A 27,908-nucleotide genomic window follows, 5' to 3' on the forward strand; every position below is an offset into this window, starting at 1 on the left:
TTATTTTTTTTTTTTTTTTTTTTTTTTTTTTTTTGTAGAAACTTTCTTTAATTTGCTTCTGTAGTAGTTCATTTTGTCTGCTTAGAGCAGTGGTGCCCAACCTTTTGCCGCCCGAGGGTCGCACTAGACATGATATAAAATCTCACCCGCCATCCCTTATGCCGGCATATTTAAAAAAAGAAAAGAAAATCAGGAAGATAATTGCTAAAAGATGTTTAGCTAATACATGTACAAGTACCATTCATCACACGCCTCCCCTAGACGCAAGGGACTGCACTCTGTTCAGCTTCTGGGTTCGCTTTTTGGTGACGAGCCTAAGATAGGGACTTAAGAGAATTCTTTTCATCTGTTCTTGTCATCTCTGTTTTTCTCTACTGTTCTGTCAGTGCTGCTGCTGCTGTTGGCCTTCTGCACACTGCTGTATATGGTTTTTGGATCCCGTGTCTAACGTTGTTACAACAGTCGTAGTTGCTGCCCTTTACTCGGCTGTTCGCAGGGTTTTTGTGTTTGTGTGTGTGGTGCGTAGCAGGTCGCTCACTCATGATCTGTTTGACATGCAGAATTTTTGTAGGGAAATATGGAATTTGTTTATCACACACACCCGAGTTTGCGCGAGCGCGTACGTAGAGTCGAGTAATAAATTCAATCACGAAGTACAGCCACTGACTTCCGGGTTAATAGGAATAATGAAATCACGACCTTTACACATACGTCACTAGCATCTCTACATAGACGGAATTTGTCTCCCGAAGCTTGACGAGCGCCGAAGAATGTTACTGAAGTTGAGTGCAGAACTACTGGGTGGTTTCGTTCACTCGTCACTCACGCACACAGAGTCCTATAGTTTTCATCTTTGCTTTTGTTTGAAATCTTTTTCTACATCACCAAGGAAAAAAAAAGGTCCAAATCGAATTGTTATTTGCAAACGACAGTCTGGATCGGCTGGGATGTATGGAAATTCATAGATGAAGAAGGCATAGTCCATAGTCATCACATTGCTATACGCCAGCTCTAGGAGTTCAGTACTCCATAATAATCTCTCTCTGATAGCGTATGAATGGAATAGTTATAAAATGCATTCTGTAATTATAAAATGAATTGTGTAGGTAGAGAGAGAAAGATTAAAATTTCCCTCTTGGTACCCCATATTTTATATCGTTCATAGATATAAAAAAAATGTAGGACCATTTGAGTGTGAACCCAAATCCCTTGCCTGCCAGGGCTTTCAACAGAAGACCTTCAAGAGAACAGCAAGGAAGACCAATAAAAAATAAAGATCAGGACATCAAAGGAAACCTACAGAGACACCATACTCCCTGTTTCTCTTGCTCAAAGCTGCCTCTGGTGACCCGTGGCGGCAAAAGTAGGACCTAGACTTCTCTGTCTTTGCTTCACTTGCCTAGAAGTTTCCTAGCGATCGTTTCATCCCTCATTTTATTTTTACGATTTCTTTCTGGTACGAAAGACAAGGAAGGCCCTTACCCAGAGGCTTCCTTACTGATGCAGATATATTCGATTGTCGGTGGTGATGATGGGCTTGCGTAATGTGCTTTAGTCAAACACTGCAGGATACAGGGTGTTTGGGGAAAAAAAGTCTTTTCGCAGTGAGGAGCACGCAGGTAAACAGGCTTTGTTTGTCTGAGAGAGAAATGGGATCAGTTTAGCCGCTTTTTTCGCAAAGCTCATTATGGATCCTCATGGAAGGAAAGATCGCGCTACTTGAAGATACAATCGTCTGCATTAGCACATCGGGTCAGGGATGTCGACTGCGTCAATGTGTACTAGTTGTCAACGATCGTGTGAAGTCAACATCCGGTGTCTTTGTATCTTAGTGTGTGTGAGAGAGAGAGACCATGTCTCTGTGTCTTTCCCAAATGTTTTCGTTCAGTAATGACCGTCCGTATTAATAAACTGCCAATCTTTTTGTTTTGCATGATAAGAAAATAATCTGAAATCGATGCTATATGATTGGATGAGTCGAAATTTCTAAAGCTTGAACGTCTAAGGGTACATTAAGACATATGTAGAACTAAAAACTGCCAGATTACTCAGAAAAGCTTCAATTGTTGCCTTCATTAATTTAAAAGACTGCAGATTATTAGCTGTGTAATTAGTTTAGCGCAAACCCCCTGGCTGACAGAGGTTACGAGATTCCCAGCAGACTTTTGGCAAACAAGTTACTCTCTTTATAACGGCTGTTGTGAGCCAGCGACACCTGCAGTGACGTATACATCATGGTTGTCAAGGGAGATTTTCTAGAATTGAAAACTCTCCCAGATCACACTACGCGGCCTCCTGTCGCCACCCACAACCCACATATTCCAAACCACATACACCCCCATGTCGATCTGTCAGTAGGATACGCGGTTACCTTCACTTACCAAGTTTTTTGAGTTTCTATTCCCTGCTTCTCGTCAGATGAGTCCACAGTCGAGATGTTGTTCCCCCTACCCTCTAAGCGACTAGTACTCAGGCTACGGAGATGTCATCTGAGGCTTACAGACTACACCCCAGGGTTAGGACACACGTGAAAACTTAGCAGCTTTGGGTGGATGGAATATTAAGAGAACTTTGCTGTGTGGGTCGCAGAAGGCAGAAATGTTGGCACCATACAACATTATTCCAGCGGCTACAGTACAGGAGGGTTGAAGGCATAATGCAGGTAGACCATGGTTGCCCAGTTCCTGTAGCGTTAATGAGTTTTCGTTCAGCAGTTGTAACAGGGGAAAGAGCCTCCGATAGGATACAAGGTTCTGTAAAGAAGCTACAAAATAATAGTGATCAGTAAAGTTGTCTGGCAGAATCCAAATAATGAGGCAAGAGATAGACGGATAGATAGTCCATAAGTAGCGACAACGATGGTAGAGAGCAGATGGTACGATGATGACGATAAAGCCAAGGTCTTGCTCTTGGTAAAGGAATCTCCAGTGTTTGTCTGAAGGTCTCACGTTAAACCACGAGATCCCAAAACTTCTACCAGGTATAGCCCGCGCAAGGACTTTCCCTCGTAAACACATAATCGGGTTAGTTCCGTCAAAGCCGCTGTCTGTAGTCTCGAGTCCTTCACTTTCCCACACCACCACCACCTCATACTCCCATCCACCCCGATAAATACGATGAACGAGAAGTGTGTCCCGATCTACCCGACGTTCTTACGGCCAGGCAGAATGCAGTGTCTGCGTCTAACTTTCCAGATATAAAAGAAAGGTCTCGGGTGCCTCCGATACCCTGTCGTCTGGGAAAGAAGACACCGACAGTCACGCAATATTGACCTGCTTGGGGCATAAACAATAAACACGTGAATGCAGACGGCGGAATAGGAGACTTGCAAGGTAGGTAGAGTGGGACCAGTAGGAGTGGGGGAAGAAGGAAGGCGGGAGGATTGGCGTTTTACGCCGAGCCAGCAACCAAGGCCATCTCAGGGTAAAGCAGCCAGTTGTGTAAACAGATGCCACATGCAGAGAAAGAACAACGTGCCCGAGACGAGAGCTGAACCCAGGACAGCCAACCCTCACTGTATTGGTGTCAGGCGCTAATGGTTGTTCCACTGGACCGCCAAGAAAAGTGGGAGGAAGAAAACTTGAAAAAAAGAAAATCCGAAGTCGTTGGAACATGACATCCAGGCTTGGGATCTAGATACCCGGATGACAATCACGGAGAAAATGAGAAGCAGGAAGAGACTAGTGGCCGCACGGCAAAGCCGGTCATCAGGCCAGCCAGCAGTCGGTCGCAGAATGGCAACAAGCGGCAAAACTGTGCAGATGACTTGTCTCGGTCACCCCACCGTGCTGGGAGCAGCGTCGACAGGTGTCAGCAGCGGGATTATGGAGAGAGGGACATTGGAGGGGAAAAAAGCGAGTAAGGACAGAGAGCCCTCCGTAGGGAGGAAGGTGGCTTGGCAGGCGAGTAGTGAAAGAGGAGGGCAGAGGAGAGAGAGAGCACCGGATGTGTGTGTCATTCACTTGTCGCCGCTTGTCTATCGCGAGGTTACGGGTCTCAAAAGGACTTAGGGAGGGGAGAGGAGCGTGTAGTCAAGGGTGAGGAGGGAGGAACTAACGGCTGAGAAGGGGGTGTGTAGAGGGAGGGAGAGGGAGGCGAGAGGAAGAGAGTCTAGACACTACAATGAGGGCGAACACTCGAGTACGTACACAGACCAATGCAAATGTCCTTACGATGTAGATATATATATATTTTTTTTATACCGACTGAAAAAAAAAGTTGTGGGGATTCGGAAAGGTGGGGAGGGGGAGCTGTCAGTAGATCTAGAGCAGTTTTGGTGTGGGACACGCACATAAATTATTCATTCTATCGAAGCTTTGTGTCTCACTACCCCACATCATATTTATCTCTTTCTATCAGTCACATGACAGGTATTCGGGAAACAGTGATTTATAGAGAAGACGATTATTCACCAGCGTTTTTATGCAACTTTTGTGAAGAGACTGAAGGTTGCAAAAAAGCTGCGGAGGGTAAGGGAAGGGGGAGGGGCAGGGGGAGGGAAGATAGGTTTTGAAGTCAAGGTCAGGGGCCGGAGTGTGGTGACGACAGCAAGTGGATTGTTCAACGGATAGACCGACTGCGCGTACGCACACACACATACACACTTATTTTCACACAGTCACACACATACACAATCATATACGACGTCACACCAATCCAGGTGCTCGCAAGTACAATCGGTCAACGAACTGGGTAAACAAAGTGCTTCATGCCCCCATTGGTGGAAACTGGGGGACGGAGGAGGTGTAGAGAGGGAAGGGGATGCTAATGCCTTGAAATGCTGGTGTTGGGCTTGTCAAACACTTCAGCCTCTACACCGACGATGACACTGTCGTGACCGACACTATAAAGGTGCATTTCAAAAGTACCCGGGACACCTGTCTTCATGTGCATTACCAAAGTAATAACAATCTCAGAAGAAAATCCAAGAAACATTTTATTTATTGGTTATGTGTATTTTAGCCATAACATAACATAATAATCACACAAAAACAAAAACATTTGTGCACCATTATATTGACATACGGTCATATCTATTGATAGCTACGACTGTCTTGCGAGTAAAAGTGAACGAAAGTCTGGACACCTTTACTTTCTCAATGATATTCAGCTTGCATGTCCATTAATGGATTTCTTAATCAGGCAAAGTGCTGAAGTGCTCCTAAGTCCCAGTGTATTGGCCAGAAAATATACAGTTAGCTCCGGATGTTGACCAAAGTTTCAGTGTCCTGATCATTCGCAAAAAAGCCATAAAAACACTGGTTTCCTGTTACCATGACACAAAACTATAAACTTGGTCAAACATTCGATCATATTTGTCTCGTTAAAGAAGGTTCTGGGGATTGGGTGAAAAGAGTTTTGGTGAGCGGGACTGGACTGCAAGAGCTAACTTCATCATGATGCCTTTGCCGCCATGACAGTCTCGGACAGAAACACATTGCACGTGGTGGAAGGATGGAAGAGGACGTGAAGTCGTTGTATGGTAGTAACTGTCGATAGTCATAATGAAAACTGCGTAAAACCTGTATAATTCGACAGTGTCCTGTTTAGGTCTCTCTCTTGCCACGCTCCCCCCTTCGTCTCACCCCCACGTTCCTTCTTTTTCTTAACCATTTCCTCCCTTCAACCATCTTCTTTCTCTAGTTCTTCTTCTTTCTGTTCATTTTAGTCAGTTGTGTGTCTGTGTGTGTCACAGCCTTTCTGTGATACCAGCGGGATTTTTCTCCTTTATTTTTTTTACGTTTAGGCGGGTTTGTTTGCGAAATGCCAGTAGAATAATATTAACATCCATGGTTTGCTATGACAGATTGAATATTTCACCTCGACCCGGTGGAAACAACTCCACGTTACTGCTGATGGGGAGGTCGGGCACCAACAGAACGCATCGTGTAATCCTCGGATTTTTTTCTTACCTCACGAAAACAATTCTCCTTGAGCTAGTTTTACAACGGTTAACTCGATCACGTGAGAGATATTTGATTCATCCGGTTGTACGTTTAGAATTATAAAGAGGACAAGTACCCTTAACATTGGAACAAACTTGTCGTGACGTCACAGACTGAGGCCAATGAAAACTCGCCATTATATAATTATTGCTCGGGAACGAGGGCTGGAGGTTGGAGTTTCTAACTATAATTAGCAGATCACACGTTTTGCTCGTGCTTTCAATGTCATGTCATTGTGCTTCAGTTTCATTTTAATTTTTTACCCCCCGCTCCTAAAAATCCTTAACGACAAAGCAGCTGTCTGCTGGCGATGTACCTACACCCATGGAAGACAGCTTTAAAAAATTAAACCCGAGTTGAAAGCCTCCACCGTCATTAAAGGTTCTTTAAAGCAGACTCACTTTTATTATCATACGTAAACCATGAGGGTGGATTTTGTGAGTAACAGGATATGTTTCCATAAAGCTTAGCTGATGGTAAGCTAGCTTTCTAGCCAGAAATTAGAGCAGTTTACAAGTCTTTGAACTTTCCGACAGAATTTAATGTTATTTAAGACACTTTCTTGTATTCATGTGAGATTTGTACGTCCATCCTTTCAACTCAGCTCGTATTTCTTATGCAACAAAGAAACAAAAACTACAATAAATTTCTCCCACTCTCTGCCCCCACACACTACTTCTCTCTCTCTCTCACAGATTGAGAGAGACTCAATTAATTTTAAGCGTACATCATGAAAATCAGCGGAAAACCGCAGGTGAAAAGCCTTTTTGTTAGCACATTTAAAGCACCGTTATCAATCTCTTACACTCTTAACATCTTTTATGTAATGTTTCTATATCATCTGTATGTACATACATTGTCTGATGTAGGAGGTGACCAAGTTTCATCTCGATACATACCAGAATACAGGTCTTGTTTCGTGAATATGTTATCTACCTCTCTCCCTTAAATAAGTAGATTTTCTTGCTTATTGTTGCAGTTTCAAAACTGATTACTGTAATTCAAAACACCGTGCAAACAATTAGTTTTGATGCAGTAGTAAAACATAATATTTTCCTCGAGAATATTTGTTCGTCCCTACCACTGGTGAGATTAACAACAAATAAAGTATAAAAAAAAAAAAAAAAAAAAAAAGAGACAAGCAAAATATTATGCGATTTTCTTAAGTATGAATCTAGTAATTAAATCCATTTTTAGGCAGAATTTACTGTAGCTTCTAACTTATTTAAAACACACACACACGCACGGTTGTAACGGTCTCCTGTAGTCTTATCTTCTGTACTTATTTATTACTAGCTTGTTTCCCAAGGTTTTCTATTATCTGAAGACCTCAAAGGCCGTGTATGAAGTTAGTGTGGATAAGGGTTTAAATCATAAAAGGAGTGAGTGTATGAAGTTACTGTGAAAAGGGACATAACTCAACCCCATGGCAGTCGAAGCGTTGAAAGAGTTCGGGACAGAGGGAGGCGACCCCGAGATCCGCCTCGGATTTACAATCTGTTATACAGAATATATTCATCTAGTACGCAGTAAGACTTCATTGTCAGAAATGGTATCCTGAGATCTCCGTAGTGAGGTGTCAGTGTTACAATGGTTGTTACAAAGCCATAACCATCCTGACTGTCTGAGGTAGATGTGTAAATAAAGATCGTAAGATAACCTTAGCTTAATATAAGGCAGCGAGACACAAAGAGCCATACCATTGTTGCTGCCACATCATATTTTAACTATAACCTATATTGTAATCTTTGACGCAACATTATCATCACCATCATCATCATCGTCATCATCATCAAGTTAATAGCAGCAGTAACAGCAGCAGGAAGTTGGGGGTAGCAATAATAATAGATAATAATAATACTGTACATCAGTATACAGCTTCATGGACAAGTAAACTATATCAGTAGTTCACCGTTGGAATGGGGAGACAAGCCTTTTCTTTCAATCGTCTTTGACCTCCCCTGACAAAATCGGGTAATCAAGACAAAAACATCTGGTGTCAGCGTGTCCACCCATTCAAAAACAGCTTTGTGGAACTCCCTCTCTAGCATAATTCGCTACAAGCAGCCGATAAAGTCGTTCACAAGTGCACTTAAGATACATTTATTCACAAAACATCTAGAGATCTGGGCCGCGAGTTCATTCTAGGGTGAAGTTTTCGTTGCCTTAATTATTTTATTTGTGGGGTTGTTGTTGAAAAGTTTGATGCTGCTTGTAACCTTAATGTTCATGGGTCAGCACTCAGAGCATGACCACAAAGTTGTCGTATAATTCTATACAAATGTACATTTTTTAAAATTATTGTTCCCCGCGGTTTGGCAAGGGGAGGGTTGGGTTGTTTTTTTTTTTCTCCTCACTACGCCCGAGCGAACCTGGATGGTGCGACCTTCTGATACGAAATCGAGCTTCCAATCCTCAAGGCTACAGCGCAGTACTTGTGGATCTCCTCCAATGGACAGGAAACATGTGATGAAGAAGAGAGAGGTGAGTGGGGGGTAGGAAAGTGAAAGAAGAGGGAGAGAAGGGGAAAATAGAGGGCAGGGACCGTAATGTTCACGTGCTTTGCTGCTCTTCCCGAGAAGACCCCTATAACAACCCCTGGTAGAAAATAACAATCACACGACAGGGATACGAGGAGCTTTCAAGGGAGACTAATCTTTCCTCACCCCTCTAACCAACCCCGGGAAAAAAAAAATTATTTGAGGTGGAGGGGATGGGGAGGGTGTTCTTGCCGAAGCGGTTCACGTTGCTGACACTTCGCTGGCAGACAGGGGACGCTTTGTCCCTCCCTTACTGGCAACCCGGATACAGCAGCATCCTTTGTGGCTGACAGCGGGTAGGTGAACAGTGTTAAATTACTCCTTCTCTCAAGAGCTACCTCCGAAATCTTGGCCAGGTAAAACAGCAAGCAAGAGACTTATCTCAAGCGTGGCTACAGTTTCCGAAAACGTGAACTAACGATTCCCCTTTCCCCCTCCCAGGCCCATCTGTTAGCTGAAGCTCTCTTGCATAACCAACGTCCCCATCTAAAGGGCACGCAGCTCGAAGAATTTTTTTTTTCCCTCATTGAAAGACCTGGCTTTGACCCCTCTCTTATTCGGGTTAAACGCACTCTTGTCATGGATCAGGTGTCATTGACACAGGCTTCGTTCTATTGTCGATGACGCTGCCTGTTGCAATGATGACTTTCAGTACCTGAAACAGGTGCTTGCGCTGAAGTCGCGCCCAGGTGTGCTTGCCTCCCTAGAGCAGTATAATTACCTGAGGACAGGTGCGGCCTGACACAGACTGGTGAGTTGCAAAACATAACAAACATTTTTTTTTTTTTTTTGTCAAACTTCGAGGAAAAATAAGGTCGGTCAAAGTTGTTTACAGGTAGTTTGAATTATATCTTTTACAACAACAACAACAACAAAAAGACTCAGTGCTTAGAATGGTATTACAGTGCACAGGCACACAGACGAGTAACGTGTGACGTGTTAATCGGGGAAAAAAAACCCCATGAAAGTGATGTTTTCACCCCGAAGATCACCACGTGTGACCCCAGAAATTATCACGTGTGACACATCCCTCATTAGTGCTCGTGACGCAGTCGCCCCATAAACCAGCGCGCGTGACATGTTCATCCACGAGATTAGTGTGTGACGTGCTCATCCAAGAGATAAGTTCATATGACCTGTTACATCTGAGATCAACCCGTCTGATAGGTTTATCCAAGGGTAGAGTGTTCGTCTTAGAGATGAGCATGAGTGACGCGATGCTGAAGAGATGAAGGAGTGTGACGTGCGCGTGATGTACTCATCCGACAGAGGATTACAACTTTCTACAGACAAGGAAATACTAAAGGCGTTTGGCCAAAGCATTATATAGTTTTAAATGAATGATTATTAGGACGCTGATTGTATTCAAGAGTAAGAGCTGAGAAGTGGTTGTCTTTGGCGGGAAAAATAAAACAATAATCAACAACAGAAGACAAGCGGCGCCAGGATGAATCACCCCGTGTCATTCACACAGTGGAATTTCACAACGATGTTCAGTGCAAATAAAACAGTGCACTCACTTGTCATCGAGAGATGGGAGAGTGGATAAGGGAGAGTTGAATGGGAGGAGAAACCTGTTCTCTTGTCCCCATTGTTGTGGCAAAATCAACAGACGAAACAAACTCACGAGATGCGACAGGTTTATGAATATTTTTTTTTTATTCTGTGTGTGAAGCGAGGCATGGACGCAAGATCACAGTCCCAATGACATTCTAATTTTTGTGCAGCCAACTATCACGATAATTTGTTCACATTCAGAATAAAGGTTCATAATAATTGCATTTCTACCAGTACATACAAGAGCTTCTATGAACACAAAATGGGGGGAAAAAGAGAAAACATGTGTGTGTGTGTGTGTGTGTGTGGGGGGGGGGGATAAAAGCCCTTCCTAGTGCAAATTGTTTTTAAATATTGAAGTAAATTTATTATCGTTCCAAGATCTGAAAGAACTCCCACTGCTTCATGTTCAGACATAGTATCAAGACACACAAGACAGCAGACGCGCAGAAATATGAAAGAACAGCACCAAAAGACCGAAAGTAGCCATCGTATCTGTTTCTAGAGTGTCTATCCGAAACAAACAACAAAAAAAAAAACTATTGTCTGGCCGAATAACACTTATTAAGAGTCTTTTCGTTTGTTGCCCGTGTTCAGGATGTTCTTCCTTATTGCTGACACCAGGGATTTTGGGGGGAGGGGAGGAGACACACATTTCCTAGCTTTTTCTGTGCCTCTCGAAATCACTTTCATCCTCAGGTGAGTGTCTCCATGGCGATTTTTACCCCAGAGGTACGACACTTCTCTATCCGTCATTCCGTTTTGAGTGGAGATATTCAGATCTCTGTGTGGGAAATGCTGATCAATCATCTACCTCCACGTCGATGTGGTCGATCTGCCAGTCAGCGAGTCCCTCCCGTTCTCGTTGCATACCTTGTCTCTCGCGTGGCGTCAGCCTGGCTGTTGTACGAAGGTTCGTAGCCCTGCGTCCGCCGCCAACTCGACCATAAAAACATCGGAAAGAATGTGAGCGGCGACGAGTGTGACCTTTCTGACCTGACTGGCAATCGGAGTAATGGCAGGTCAGAAGCATCTTGCCTACAGCAGACAAGACAGCTGAGCGACTACAGCGACATCCAGCTATGAAATCCCATAAAATGGAGAACAGAATGAGATGAAATGCAAACAGATGTTTTGGTCGTATTGGAGGATGACAGGTGACAGTTGCTTGCAAGGTGGACGTAGGTGTTGACTCAGGAATGATTCTCACTAGTGGGTTGGCGTGTGTGTGAAGAAAGACCAATTTTCACTAACCGTCAGGCCCTTTAAAGCCCTTCTGAAACAGAAACAATATCAACATGTTTGAAAATTTATGTGATAGCCATGCAAACATTTTTCCAGCAAAGCCCAATGTGTTAAGAATACCCGTACGTCCAACAGACGCTTGTACAGTGTTGTATAAACAGGAATACCAAAAAAGTGTATAATATGTAAAATATTTCTATTGTTATTATCACTTCGGTTTTCTCATCCAATATTGAGAAAAAGTCGCAACATCGAAAGTCTAGTCAATAAAATAATGAATGCACTTGCCGGGTAGACCATGGGGGATAACCCAGGAGCCTTTTGAACCCCGATACGGACAACCCCAGGAAGGTGGCGTTCCTTTTCCGCTTCCACCTCTTGGCTTGCGCCACCTGCCCACTGCCAGTGTGTCGGCTCACGCACCTGCCCCGTGGCTCGGGCCAAGCGACGTGCACCTGTTGGCGTACTTAATGTCGTCTGATGACTCACGCTTACCTGGGCTGACACTTCAACACTTCAAATCCTGCGCCGACCCGGGGTCCGCCGTACGTCCGGCTGAGACTTGGCTGGTATGATTCACGTTAGCAAACATATTGACATAATTGCTAGGTTAGAGCTTTGTGGCAACTTGGTCACAGCCTCTAATGATGTCTGCGCCCTATGTGACCGGGCATCTCTTACGATACAAACAAACGATGTTGCATCAGCTGATCACGAGGTATATCGCTGCAGGCACTCGCTCTCTCTCTCTTATCTCTCACCTTTTCTTCAGGTGTAATTAGCTTGGTGGCAAACCACAACTGCACTTGGCCTAAAGAGCAGAACCTGAGGACAAAAAAGTAGGCGTTCCACCCAAAACAAGCCCACATGCAAGACGGAAGCATATTTATCGTGAGCAAAAAATATCGACACGTGTTTATTGTGCCTTATCTTCGGAACATGTTTATCGCGCACAAATTATTCACTGCCAAGCACGTGCTTCCTAGTGACATGCGTGAGCGGAAGCACGCGACCGGTGTTTGTCGACTGTTGGAAAATTCTTCACCCGGATGAATAATGAAAAAGCGGAAGGTGGTAGAGAAACAAACCAGTATCTTCTCACAAATTCACTTGTGAACAGTTGCACCTCACCACTTGCTCTTACTCACCTGCATTTGCATCCCACACAGGTGTCGTCAGGAGAAGAGACCCACCTCATAGAGTTTCTGTGTCAAGCTGTTTTTTCTTTGGGAAGCGAGTGTGACAGTTTTAGTGTGGGAGTAGGTGACGGCGATGTGATGATGACATCCACGATGTAAACCCCAACCGAGATTTGAAGATGAACCAAGCTTTTTGCGCTTGTGTGTTGTGAAAGAGAGTACATGTACTCAAGAAAAACTTTTCGCATATTCATTTCTTTCTATTAGCTTAGTAATGTGGACATGAAGAGCCTGGCCAGATGCTGGGAACCCACGCTAAGGAAGCATCCTTCTTCTTATTATTATTATCATCATCATGTTTATAATTGTTATTTCTAAGATAAAAATAACGGTTACTTCGTTAGTTGTTAGAGATTAACCCCGTTTAAAAGCACTTGATGCATGGTTTTTCCAAGAGAATCGCCTGGTTTCTCCGCCAGACTCCGAGCTGTAAACGTTTCTTTAGATGCTGAGACTAGTCTCCGTCAAAATCCACCCAGTACCCTTGCACTCAGAAATCGTCTAGCACCCAGAAACTTTTCTTGCTGAAACGATGTTAAAATCAAGGAGCTAAGTAGGGAGATTAGTCCGAATGACTCGGAGGGTGTGTCTGTGTGTGTGTGCGCGCGCGCGCACGTGCGTGTTTGAGAGTCAACGTAAGAGACTAACAGGACTTTCTGTAACCCCATCCCTCTGTTTAAAGAGCGGCACATGTCCTGTCGTCTACCAGGGGCGAAAAACAGCCCCGCGCATCATCACCAGCAGTGAAATCTCGCAGTTTCTCGTGTCGTTCGGTGCTGTTTGCGTGGGAGTGGAAAAATACGATCGTCATTCATAGCGAAGTTCAACCGACACTCGAGAGGATCATACGCTCAGTTAGTGTCACGGGCCTACAGACTGATACATATCATACAAACCATGTTTGTAAAACGTGCTGCATTCCTTGAAAACAGGGCGTCTAGAGTCTAACTGCAACTTTTCACAGCCAAGACACTATATTTAGTAACAAGACCAGTATTGACAGTTCGTATCCCTCACTTTCCACTTATTCTGCTTCTACATTGTTCTTTAACCTCTTTTCTCCTGTGAGCGAGTTTTCGTTTATATGATAATGAGTCACAAAGAAAGAAAAACTACACAAAGTAGGAGGTGATGAGCTTACTGCAGGTGCGAGCCTCGTTTTGATAATAACGTCAGAGGTTCGTCGAATTTTTGTGTATGTGTGCGCGGTGAACTTTTGTCCTCTTGAACAGGTCGTCTCCTGGTGCTTTTAGTTCACTGCACTAGTACACAGTTGACAGAGAGATGAATGTATATCTATATAAAACCTTTATTTTCTTTCCTAATCTGTCCTCGATGTCCCGGTTATTAGCAGCGACAGGCTTATGAGTCTGTATACAGCTTGATCCTGTTCAAGTGGAATATCTTTTCCAATGAGATCATCAGAGCTCTTGTGTGTATGCGCGCGCGTGCGTGCATGCATGAGAGGTAGATATACTAAAAACCGATAAGCTCTCTCTTTTTTTTTGAATTGATTTCCCTTCACGACACAATGTAAGCTACACTATGCACCTAGTAATCCCTTTAAGCACAACCAGCTCTTTGTTATTCGCAATCCACAGAGAAAAGGGATGGCCTGCATGACACACCGTGTGATCAACATAGCACACTTCACAATCCACCCCTTTCTCCTAGGAGTTGCAGGAATCTGTCGACGCCGACCGGCACATGGCTGGACTCCGGGCTGGTCTCCTAGCCGGCAAGAAGGGGAGGTTAGTTTGTCTTGGCAAAAAGGAGTTGCTCGCCCTCTTGCCTATTGTTATCAGCGAGGACGTCCACACTTCCGCGCCCGAGGCCTGGTGTGTGACATCTGAGCGAAAAAAATAGTCTGACAGCAGTGCGAACTTTGTTCTGGATGGCATTTGTTTGTTCTCATCCAGATAACAGTTTAGTAAACATACAAATCTCCTCCATCAAAAACCATGAACAAAACTGTCGAAGTTTAAGATGACCTTTTTTAGGACCTAAGACCGTTGCTTTTTTTTTTGTTATGAGTTGTTGCGTTTCTTTATGTTCGGATAAGTCTCGTTTGAAAATTCCTTCTTCTCACAGGCATGGTAGAATTTCAGATGAAAACCTTGCTTTCAATGGGATATAACTTAGCTTGTAAAAAATAAACATTTCAAGTGGCTTGTTCCAAAGTCAAACGTGCGTGGACACGATACAACTAACAAAGTTGATTCACGTATGATGCGAGAATGCATTCGGACAGTAGTAGACTACCCAATGTCACCATGAATCTTTATCTAATCATGTATTTTACTGACAGTTATGTGCAGGCTAGTGTTACAGCAACTACAAGAGTTACAGCACGAAGCACGTGACTGCACACGTGACGGGGTCCCATGAAGTCAGAGCTATAACCAAGTCATTTAGCATCGAGATCTCCAAGTTTCGAGGTCATTCTTCAAAATGTAGAAAATTAAGAGATAAATCTTTAATGTGTTGTAAGCTGGAAGGTCAGTTTACAAGGCAGGTCATCTTGCGACGCACTTCATGAATATCATTTGCAAAATATTGCAGATTAAGGGCATCCTTTTAATGTATTTTATGCACATGATTTGTATCTTATATTGTCGACTTTGTTTTTTCATTTAAATCTTAGCACGTGGTGATGCATAGTTCAAGGCTGCTTTAAACGGTTTTTTTTTTATATAAACATTTTGACAAACCAAGGGTGAAGTGGGTGTGAAATTTCAGCACACGCAGGACTGACATATACTGTTTCGTGAACTTACTAACCTTATGTCACTAAACATACGTAAATGCCAAACGCAATGCTGCTAAATTCATACAACTAAGATTCCCCTGGCTGGTTGAATAGTTAACCAAATGGCTAAGGATGGTTTAAGAAGAAGAAAAAAAAAAATAAAGCTACCGCAAGCACACTTCAGCCTATATTAGGAATGGCGAACAAAACATATCGGATTAATATGACCGAGTTATGTGACCAACATGTATCAGGTCGCTCAGTAGGAGTAGAGATCACTGCTTCGCAAACAGGAAAGAAAGTCTTTTTTTTCTTTTTTTTTTTTGTCGTGTTGTCTCGCCCTTTCACCTGTTTCTAAACTCTGTCGTCCACCCAGCAAATGTCTTCCCTCAACCAGGACGATCACGGCTCTGTGTTGTCCCCACAAGATCAGACTTTTAAGACCCTCTCGTGCCTTGCTGTGCTACGGACCAGCAGCGTATCTGTGAAGTGTTCACGTGGCTTTCATCTTCCTGACCTGGATTCGCAGCCTCGGTCTCAGCCAGCCAATCGGATGCGAGGGACACTGCATACGGTCGACCTGGTTAGCGGTTTTTGCATTTCCCTGACGATGTCCTATTCTTCACGAACGTGGATTCAGCCGAGAGCGGTTGCCTCGATCTGAGCCGGTTCCTCCCTCTAGGAGCTAAGTTAAGACTCACCTGACCTGCGGTCTCCCTAGGGTCGTTGATATCAAGTGCTATACGAAAAACAGGTGCCGAACAGTTATTTTTCGCCAGTTTGTAGTTGAAAAGATTCCTTTGGGCACATAACTCACTACAGTTTGTTCGAAATGGGTTTCAGGTGAAAACCACTTTCTCTTATGTCTAAGCGCCCGCGGTGAGTTATGAATTAGTATAAATCTTTAAAAAAAGTGAGGTTTATCATCTGCCTCAGGGGTTTGTAAGTTTAGGTAGTAAAAAATAGTTTACCCACCCTCTCCTTTCATTGTCTTTAACTTCCTTAGCTACCCGTTTACTGTTTCGTAGAATCACTGACTAAAACAAGCTTCGAACCTTAGCCTTCAGGCACGGAAATCAAGCCCAGTGCCTACACAGATGCGAAGGGTTTCTACATCATGACTCTTTGATAAAATATCATCTTGTTGGGGTTAAAAAATAATACTGTGTGTCATCGGGAAGATATAACTGGGTGCGCCTTTAATCTCGTTTGCTGGGAGATTTCAGCCCGTCCCAGTAGTAATCTCACTTTGTTCAGACAACGATGACCCAGCCTCGTTCTCCCAGCACATCATTTCATCGCCGGAACACGGGGATCACGTGCTCGCTGGTTGTGCGGGCCGTGCGCACATACACTGCCAAAACAAAAGCCAGCTAGCGATGACAAGATAATGACTGATAATAGGTGCCGGCCGTGGGTAGCTACCCGAGTATGTTCACTTGCGCTCAGTCACGTCTGTGTGACTGTGTTCTCAACGCTCCTTTCACCAGATGTAAAAAAAAAACAAACAAACCAACCCACAACTCCATGAAAACAAAAAGAACACAAGTTAAAATGACTGTATGAGCGACCTTGAATGGTCTATTTATTTTCGCAAGAGAAATGTTATCAGAACATTATTAATATTAATTTGTTTGGATGGGGGTGGGATGGCTTAGAGTTGGGTTGGAGGGAAGGTGAATGTTAACAGATGATGAACATGTAAAGCTTAGACGTATGCTAACAGTACAGTTGTATTATCTTTATCATTGCTATTATTGGTATTAACTCGTTGTGGATATGTCGCCGATGTATAGAGCACAATGAGAACACACAGGTAAAGCCACTACTATGCGCGGAACAGACACGACAACAGATATTCACAATCTATATAGTCACTGCAGCGAGGGTTGTGGCCGAGGCATACCAATCTATTTTACAGAACAAACGCATGCAGCAGGGTATGATTGGGGTTATAAACTACATACATCTTGAGGAAAAACAAATATTGGAAATGCACACCCCTTGGCGTAGAATAAACATACTTGTTTGGGTGAAGAACTTTCAAACTGCTGATGGTCCATCAGAAAAGGCGAATCACAACGAGGAATGGTTTCGTGGGGGTAAAATTTGCCAAAGAGTCTTTTTGCGATATGTTTAGTAGGAATGTTTATTGTGGAACAATTTCATGTAGCTTCCTTCTGGTCCTGCAAGTAAACGAACCTATGCATGCATAAGCAACAACAAAATCAAAGGATGAGGCCACAACACTGAAGATCACAATGGCAGAATACGTACTATGTCGACGTCTACAAGTAGTTTTCTATTCCTTTTATGTTACAGGACACATTTACATCGTCTGAAACGTTCCCCTTGTTTCATGCCACACAACTGCAAGTGTAGGAACTAATTATGGTGCTTTCTCAGAGATCTAGCACAATGCCCAACCCATTGAAGTGCACAGTCTGTGAGAGGTCCACACCAGGATTTTTGCAGCAGAGCTACTACGACAGTTCGTTGGCACAGTTTTGTACTCTGGGCACTCCGTGTAATGACAGGATCGTATTACAGTCCCATTACAGTCGTTGCATTTACGGGAGGAGCACAGCCGAGACAATAGCTCATTGAATGAAGGTGGGGCGCTCTTACTGGCATTGGAACAAAACTTCCCAGCAGGAAGAAAGGTACAAGATCCTCTAAAAGCAAGAATGTAGGAATGAATGAATGAACGAAGTGCAAGACGATGATGTTGGCGCAAAATAAAATGGGGATGAGGACAGAAAAGCCTAGTAAGGAAAGACAACATCGTGCGTATACAGGCATTTACTGGCACATCATTTTTTTTAACAGCAGCAACAGCGGGCACTTGCACTGCTCAAAGCACGTGACTGGGGTCACGCGGGAGTCCTCCCACGGCGCTCGTGACAGCTACGTACAGTGCGTAGCAGGAGACGAGTATGTGACAACAGTTGTTTACAGTACAGCCACGCCGTGTAAAGCTAATGTACAGTAGCTCGGCAAAAGCTGCGAAGTACACTTGATTGGAGAACAGCATCTTACATGTCTGCACTCTCACTCTCCAGCGGTTTCCATCCGCTGAGGTAACACGAGGGGCTGGGGAAGGGGGCCAAGGGGAACAGGTGTCGAAATGCTTGTCGAAGAAAAGGGGGCTTGCAGAACAGAGTCCTTACAGCAAGGCCTCTTATTTCAGGTAAACAACCTGTGGTCGATAGGCATTACAACTTTTTTTTTTCTCTCTTCTGTTTTCCTCCTTCGCTTCGTATGACGGCAGTGGTGTGTGGTCTTGTGAGAGAAAGGGACAAAAGCTACGTAGGACGATCCTAGGTTTGCGTACTTGAGAAGACTAAGCACGTCGAAGCTTTGTCGAGAAGTAATTTCAAATGTCTTGTGCACTCCTCGGGAGTAAAACTAAGACTTGCATTCTTACCCCTGTTTGTCTTCTCTTCCGCTTAAAGCATCCTGTGTACAATAAGGAGGTATCGGTTAGACGGCGCTTTTCGATCGAGGCTGGCAGTCGAAACCTTTTAGCGAAACCCCGGGGTGCAAAGACGTCCTCACTCGCTTCATGTTTAGGTCTTGACGAACAGAAATGGAAGCTGTCCACCGAAAGTGTCAACCATACCTAGCAGCACTTTCGCAGGATTCAGCTTTAGTCTTGCCTAGTCTGCGCCAGTCTTTCCCAGCTTCAGACGTCAATTCTTCTACCCGCAAGACCGAGGGTGTCTTTTCACGACTATCTGACCGACATCGGCAAGAAGTTTTACAGAAATCATCACTCGAAATCGACTTCCTCCAGTGATCTCTATTGAACATGGATGGGGATGGCCTGACGCTCTCTGGTAGACGACCATGGGTTCAAGGGAGGTGACTGTGCGGTACCTGCTTCAACAGCAACGAAAGACGTTTCCGTGGGATTTGTTTCTCTGATGATTGATTCAAACCACACTGCCAGGTTCTGAAGCTTCGGGAAACATCGATAAATGGACAATCATTCTCCAGTCAACAGTTCACTGACCACCTCGTCAGCATTTTTGCTCTCCGCTTTTCGTATCCATTGTGTGACCTACATATGGCCTGACCTACTTAGACGTAGACGTCATTCTCGCGACCTCTCGTGCTCTCTCGCGACCTCTCGTTCTCGCTACACAAACCCGTAATCAAAAACCCCATGCGCGACGAAGTAGTTTTGGCTTGGCTTCGTACAGCTGACCTACCATTTCCTTCAATGCCATTTAGTTTCTTTGTTCGTGTTCTAAATCACTTGGTAAGCGAAAGCAAAACGTGCAAAATGTACAGCTTCTATTGGGTAGTGTATATTTTAACATCAAAGATGTAAGTCTGCCTTTACTAATGCTTGTCAGATTTAGTGGCACAGGTACTAAATGCATAATGCTTTTCTTTCAAACGACTACCTTGAAGAATGCCTTGCAATACGGGGAAACAACTTCCGATTCGTTTTCCAGTCTGCGGTATCAGATTTCCGCACTTATCTACACATCCAAGTACAGGGCGCTCACACTTGGCATCAGGAGAAAAAGTCTGTTTTGTAGTTGAGACCAAGTCCAACTGTTTCAGATGAACTCGCATTTCCTCCGTCACAGTCTTGAAGAGAAAGTTTTACTTGTAGCCCGATGGCGCCTCTGAAAATGTTGTCCTAAGTCTGCAATGTTCACAAATGTTGCACTGATGGCCATTTTGTAACTGCAGGAGAACATGATGAAAATCTCGAATGGAGGTTATATCAGACGAGGAGGTAAAGCGTCTTCAAATCTTGCGCATACTCCAAGGACTTCCTGTGCAGAATCGCTTATCTTCGAGAATGATCGATGTTAATGGAGAGAGTGAATGCTCCTCATCGTAGGTGCTTTTCTTTTCTACCTCGTCTTTCTTCAACGTTTGAAGTCCTGATGTTGATTATCGCATTTCATATGGTATGGTAAACTTCAAAAATAAACACAAACAGGAATGTGCAGAAATATTACAGCTAGATGGAATACAGCTAGATGAAAGATTGTTGTTTGTTCTCATCTTTGTCTCGCTCACCCACTTTCTACACGTTCTAGCTTTTACAGAAGAAAGTGCATATTGGACACAACACAGCAGAACTTACATATATGCCGAATATTCACAGCAAAGGATACTGCCCAACATCCCAACCCTTGTAACAGTACTGTGCTCCACGCAACAAAGCTCTGGAAAGCACCGATGAACAACCCTCGCTACACCTTCACTCGTTACCTGTATACTGTATACTGTTACTGTATACTCTTTCAGCAGAAACCCTGCCTAGCCCACACGGATATTCTTCCACACCCCTAAAACACACAGCTGACAGTGTTTCTTTTCTTTCATCTGGTTTGGTAGTGTGAAAGTTCGTCTCATCCTACCCAGCACTCTTCCCTTTCGGGTTTTTCTGCATTCATCGGTCCTTGTTTCACATCAAAAGATGCCAGACCAATTCTTCACTGGTCAACGTACGTCTTGCAGAATAAGCTCATTCCACAGGTCAGACAACTGAAGAACTTCCTAGACATCTCCACAGATGAAAAGGCGTGAGCTGCAAAGGGAAACAACCCCACGATGAGTCCACAGAACCCGATAGGCGTTGGCACAGCAATGCGCATGCCCTGCGTCCATTAAGTCCACTTCCTTCACACTTGGCCTTTACCCCTTTCCCTTGCAGCCAGGACAAAGGCGTCCAGTGCAGCCGGACTTTTGCAAAGCTCTGCTGCTGCAGTTGGAGCTGCTCAACGCCAGGAATGAAACGCTGCATCATCGGGGTTTTGCCTGCGACCTCGGGAAGCCCCCGAGGGTTGGTCCTGACCCCTGGACGCTTCCGCGCCCTCAGCGTTCGTCACCCTCCCGTCGCCGGCCACAGTCCGAGGCCCCTGCTGTGATTCTTTCCCCTTTCTTCTTCCTCTCTGCTCCACGGGTGTCTCCTCCTCTTCGTCGTCCTTGTTCGTGGCGCTGTCCTCAGCCTGTCGTCGCCTCTCGCGCCGTTCGTTCTTGTTCTTTGTCTTCCGTTGACCCTTGCCCTGACCTTTCTTGCCGCCCGGCCGGTCCGTCCTGTTGTGACTGGGGTGAGTCTTTTTGCACTTGCACGACTTGACCACCTTGATGCGGTATTTGCGGTACTGGCCGTTGCGGCACAGCAGGTGAACCCACTGGCGCTGCACCATGTCCTCCTCGCACTGCCATTCACGCACTTTGGACTTGGCCCACACCTTGACGAACTCGGCGTACCACGGCAAGTCCCGGATGGGCAGGCAGTTACCGGCACACACCACCTCGCGGATGGGCTTGATGGACGTGCAGAAGCCATCCGAGATGAAAACGTTTGGCCCTCAGTTCTCTGCACCCCACCTGCACATCTGCAAATCAGAGAGACAATGAAGAACATGAAGTTAGTTTTTACACCAGTGAAGCATTTATTGCTCTCGTGCCCACCCCCTTCTCACCCCCAATTCCCCGATTTAGAAAAACCCGCTTAAGTGAAATAAAGCTGTCAAAGCACGTGACCGAAACTCAAGAAATCGCAATGGGACACAGTGTCAACCAATTTGTGTTCAGGTGATTAACCACGAAAAACGAATAGTTAGCTGGAAACAGAGGAGACGGCAATGAGGGTCGACGAGTGGAGAAGGCAACAGCTGTAGGAGAAGACAACAATATGCGTGAGTCCATGAGCGAAACATGTCTATGTGTGAAGGGGAATCAGTGGAGTAGATGCACAAACAGTACTGGATGTGAGGACACTGAGGTGAATGGTGGGTGGGAGTTCGAAAAAAAAAAAAAAAAAAAACCATTTTGATGCCCAGTACTGCGAGAGAGACCGAAAGGGAGACAAGTTTATGAGACTAAGACTGAAGTTTTTTTCCAGGCTCGTTTCCGTTTCCTTTTTTGCCACTTTAAACAGCATCAACATTGACTGCGATGGCGTGAAAGTCGTTCGCCCTGTGTGCCTATAACACAATTAGCAACCATCGCAACAGCGCCGCGATCGCACTCGGTATATGATGACAATGGCAGTGACATGGGAGATAACCCTAGACAGTAATCGGAGGCGCGAACGAGGCATTTATAGGTTTCTTGGATCGCGACGGTCGTGAGACGACTGCATTGAGGAGGACAACGGAAAGGGTTTTGTTCGCTGTTCCCACGCTATGTAAGTACAGCGGGTAGGGCAGGGACGTGGGCATCTGCCTGCTCCTCCACTACCCCCGGCAAGCCAAAATTAATGACAGGCTGGCACAATTCTCGCTGCTTCTCGTGATGCATGTTGCACTGTGAGGGTGACTGCGAGTCTTTATTTTTTTCTATTTCGTTTGCGTATGTGTGTGTGAAAAATAAGACAGCTTGTCGACTTGAAACGTGTGTATACCTTACACCCCTACATCTCCACCAATCCAATTTGTCATCTTTGTATAACTCATTCCCTCAGTCATAAATAACAATAAATAGTAATAAATCTCTAAATCTGCTATATCGATTGTGATTGTATTGGAGTAAGGTATACAACAGGATTCCTTCTGTTTTTTTTTTTTTATCCCCCCCTCTCTCTCTCTCCTTCTCTTAAGCAACAAGTAAAACCATCCCAACAGCACTTCATGAAAACTATAATAGCATCTTGCTCTGGGCTTCTTCATTACAAAAACCCTGGTACCAAGTACCCACTAGTCCTTTAAGGCAAAAGATAAAAACTGTCAACAGTCATCGTTTGAAATAGTAGTCATCCTTTATTTGTCAGATTATCTGTGTTCTCTCAAGGTCTTTTTTTTAATTTCAAGGCATTTTGTAAGCTATTGTAAGCGAACTAACTGAATTTTGATGACAGCAGCTGCATGTCACCTGACAAGTATACACCGATGATGTATTAATGACCAGAAGTTAAGTCCCTTCTGCGCCGATCTCAATAATGTCGAAAATTCTGTTTTGAAATGTGAGTCACTTCTGTGTCTTCGACGAATTCAATCATCGCCAGTCCTGTTTTGTTATACGCATAGAAATACTAAGTATAGAAAAGAAATGTACATACCATCTTCAAATTACAGAATTTTACCATATACAATAACAATGATGGACATCCTTAGGTTCCCAACAGGACTGAATATACCTTGTATACACATTTCTGCTTTAATTATTCCTTTAACTCTTGAGTCCGTTTAAGCTTATCTTTATATCAACGCCCGAATGATTCGATCCGTGCATGTTGAAAGCACAATAGCAGCGATAAGTCTGCAGTTTTGTAGAAGATTTCTCCGGAAACTTGCAGAAAAACAAGTTTATATACACAAGCAGTCGCTAAGTATAGCTTTACATCTGACCTTACTGTGGATTACAAGGACAAAGAAAGTAGGGACAGATTCAGATGTACAAAGTCGGCTTATTAGTTGTATGGAGAGAGAAGTGGCAAATATAATCACATTAATTACTAACATCCATTAGAAGTTGCGATTCAATATGGACCACATTAAGCCAGAGCTACTTAGATTACATCACAGCATGCCTGCCATCTAAACATGACTTTTAACCTCACGCACCAACTGAGAAAGAGAGATCGAGGGCGAGTGTACAAGACACCAGGAGAGAAAGACAGAAGCGAAAGAGTGAAGAAGTTAAGATGGTGGATGGTCTCCTGGATACTGGCGCACGCCCATCTGCACGCAGCTCAACCACCCCGAAACGACAACATTCAACACACACATCATGGCGACAGTCTTTCCTCCGTATGGACGTTGAAGGGCGACAGAGAGAATCCACGATGCGATCTTGCATGTCCTCTCCCTTTACTGTCGTCACCCTCGGGGTAGGCCGAGATCTGCGATTGTCCTCGCTCTCCAGCAACATTGTCAAAGCTGTCAATGCTCGCAGCACGACACTTTTACCGCCACTGGCTGGGGGAAGCCTGTGGTAGACACTCGACAATTCTCGGCTATTCTCTGGGCTGCACGAACTAGAGAAAGAGCCAGTTCTAGAGATAAGTGGTTCTTCCAGTAGTTAGTTCTTCACAATGCTTGCCTAAAACCAGCGATCTCCGCACTTTTAGCGAAAGGCGAAAGACCTGAAACCGATATGTCAACTCAGCCCGACTGCAACTGTAATGAGAGCAAAACTTCTGTTGCGAGCAGACACCACGGCTCACCCTGTCAAGTTGTAGTTCTGAAAACAACTCAGCCTGTATTCAATGGTCTCTGCTGCCTGTCCCTCGTCTTGGCCATCTTGTCTGAAGTTTTGAACTTGACGGGACTGTCTTCATTTTACTTCGAGTCCAACCCTAATCTACGAATCATTATATCTTCATTTATTCTTTCATCCATGCACCATGTACCTCCTGACTACTTTTTGTAGTAATCAGATGTTGGATATGCGCAAGTCAGCGACATGATCTATATTCACGATGAAATGTGTTTTGTGGCATCATGTTTCATCAACTTCCTATTCTACTGTTCTCCTCACTCATGTTTTGATCCTCAGTGCCAGTGGCTTTCCATGTGTGCCGAAGAAGTTCAAAACACAATTTCAGACCATGTGTTCAATCTTTTTTCTTTCTCGTTTGCCTAGATCTATGCTCCTTTACTCTGATGGTGCGTTGTTGTGTCTGTATATTTGCTGTTACTTATCTCTGCATACTACGCTTATTTTTAATTTATATTTGTTATATTTTGTTTTATAAGCGCACTGACACAGCTTTTCTTTTTATCTGCAACTTCTACTGATGAACAAATTGAACATAGTAGACAGAATAAAAAATTACAATAACTTTTATTACGATTTTTATGAAAGTTGAAACATCGTTATTTAAACAGCACGTACGCTTTATTGAAGGTAAAAGATGTTTTTTTTTTTTAAACAAAAAAAAAGTCAAGTTACAGTGGCTATCAGCACTTTAAAAAATCAGATGAAGTCACACTGGGTACAGAACAGGAACCATTTTTTGTAAACCTGACATCCTGTGATTACCTGGAAACAAACTGCTGCATAATTAGCTTCCTTGACACCAGGGACATGATGAACCGCAACTCTCGTCAGGGGAGGTAATTACACGTCACGAGCACACTACTCTATTTAGCGGGTGTCAAAGAGTACTTTGTATCATAAAGTCTTCATTTGCTTTAGCCTTTGTGCATGTAAACATATTCTTATCTGTGTGCATTTCCATCTATCCTTTCGTGTTCACACAAACGAACGTTTTCTGCCACAACAGCGATAAACGAACAAAGATCACTTTCACAGAATTCACAGAACACTTGACATTTTAAACAACAGAAGAGTGTTCAAAGCAACCTGGGTCAAATGCGGTCAATCAGCTTTTATAATTTAACACAATTTGTCGAATAAACACCTTTACAGTGATCTTTGTTGACCTTCCCTTTAATCTTGTTTTGTTTAAATGCTTCAAACGGGTAAGCAAGATACACTTACTCTCTCAATACTGTTTGTATTCAAACAGACCTATATGGTTCTACATTTAAGGATGATGCGTTAGCGTGAGTAGAACAACTTAATTAATCAAGGTATGCACATAATTTTCTTCTGTAACACCTGCTTATCACTTCATACTCCTCCAAACCTCTGCCCGCTCCTTCCTTGCCATTTCGTTTGTTTCGACTAGAAAAATCTCTTCACTGTCAAAAGGGCAAGGGTCACAACATGAGCCAGAGACTTCCTTGACGAGCTGACCCTCTTTGACAATTTGCAGCTTCCCAGGGTTTGAGGTCTGTAAGTTTCTTTGCGCGAAAATATATTCGAGAGTTCTGTTTTATACTGGTGTCGCGCCTACGTCTCTATAAGCACCATGTTGAATACTCATCATTCAAGTCGTGATACATCTTGTCAAGAAAATACTTATGTAGCAGTAGACCAATGAACTTTAAAAAAAAAATTACTAACAGTCATTTGTGCCCGGACCGTTGACTATAAAAGCTGTGATACACTGAGTATGTGGTCAACGTCCCCAGACACACAAACAAAATTATAAAGTCGGAGCTAATGAAGTTCTTAGGGTTAAATTGAAACGTTTTGGTCCAACAAGGTTCAACAATATTTTTTAATATACTTGCGTGAATATACCCCGATTACACCCAGGGAAAAAGACATTACAAGCTTGAGTTCCTAAGAACGAAAGGCGAAGATGGATGAAGAAACATGAGGGGAAAAAAAAGTTGATGTGTGCATTATACGTAAGACTACAAACAACGACTATCAAATCTCCACACTTTTTATGCACACCACACAGACACACTGGCTGCCACATAATCAGCTTTATAAACAGCCAAGTACTGCGAAACCTTATGATAGAGTTGGTGTTCTACCTGAGTGCCTCACCTGAGGCACGGCAACCGCAGAACCCCATAAAGACCTTGTTTGTGGATCAGGTTTCCTGCCACCTTTTCATTGCTCGCCTTTCCAGCCCGGCGTCCTTTTACACGGCTTGCGTTTCATGACCGGAAGTACAACCTACGGTTACGTCCCTTCAGCGACCTGGCGAAAAACTGTGACAGGCAGGTGATGGTGTCATACCACGGGAGGAAACCCTACTCCCAGGCTTCAAGGCTCGCTGACGACGTCGTGATAACGGGCGCGCATGCGCAGACCAGCCACGAGCAGGACGGTTTGCTCTCTGATAATGTTTGTGGACACTGTCCTGAGTGATGAATGGAGAAACACGGATGTACGGTCGCTCTTATTCTACATGGTGAATTCCAACTCGCTCAGTATTGCACTCTCTTCTCCACATTTCTCTTTGCTACTTTTCAAAGTTAATTTACAGGTCTGATGTGATATACGATTCTCGCCATCTTAGAAAGGCGAAAATGATAATCGATAACTTTTGAAGAGCTACATCGATGACTGTTTTGATGAACATGTCTTCGTCCATCCTGAAGACTTGAACTTCAAGTTGACACATTGCGACTACTGAAGCTGATTTCGTATATATATATAATGTCAGAGTGCATGCATTTATTAATTCATTTAATTTATTCATTAACATATACATTCTAAACACCACACGTTTAGCAGACCAACAAAACCTTCTCGACCCCTTCCCACAATAAAACCTCATGAGAGAAACAACGAGAGAAAGAAAGAGAAAGGTGAATGAAAATATGGAAGACAGGAGGTAAAAAAAAAAACGGTTAATGAAATGAACCTTCTGGTTAACCACTTCTACTTTTTCAAAATGCTACAACATCCTGGTTGTAATTACGCCAAACATCAGTAAAAGCCAAACGTTGTATAACACTAAACAAACAATCAGACGTTATTATGGCAACAAGTTAGTCTCCGTGTTAGCCTATCTCTCCTATCCCTCGTCTCAAATTTGGAGAACACCGTTGTAGCTGCGCATGGAAGCTATTTTGCACCAGATATCACCTTCTTTTTCATGGTTTTTGCTTTGCTGAAAGTGTTTTTGAGGGATATTTTTTCATTGCAACGCCGAACGCGTATTACAACGCACAAAAACTCAGTGGAATGCGAGGCTTTATCTCAAGTTGCTACGATTCCCCAGCACTGAAGCTTTCATCTTGCTTCCACATCCATGACGAATTCGGTGGAAACTTTTTTAAGGAGGTTCGTGTACATAGAATATTAAGTTTGAAATGATACAAGCACAGGATGGCAGCATGTTTAAAGTCAACAACAGTTAGTCAGGGATCGATGAGAGATCGAT

At 43.8% G+C, this 27,908-nt stretch overlaps 1 protein-coding gene across 1 annotated transcript in view; it reads right to left on the reverse strand.

The window, feature by feature from the left end:
• Positions 1-16,790: 16,790 nt before the first annotated feature.
• LOC112558054 overlaps positions 16,791-27,908 on the reverse strand; it is a 45,407-nt gene continuing 34,289 nt past the window's right edge. Inside the window, 2 exon segments of the mRNA XM_025228240.1 lie at positions 16,791-21,567; positions 21,569-21,606. Of these exon segments, the coding sequence (XP_025084025.1) occupies positions 20,983-21,567; positions 21,569-21,606 (623 nt within the window). The 3' untranslated portion in view covers positions 16,791-20,982.

This window comes from Pomacea canaliculata, linkage group LG2, assembly GCF_003073045.1.
Source record: "Pomacea canaliculata isolate SZHN2017 linkage group LG2, ASM307304v1, whole genome shotgun sequence".
Taxonomy (NCBI): Eukaryota; Metazoa; Mollusca; class Gastropoda; order Architaenioglossa; family Ampullariidae; genus Pomacea; species Pomacea canaliculata.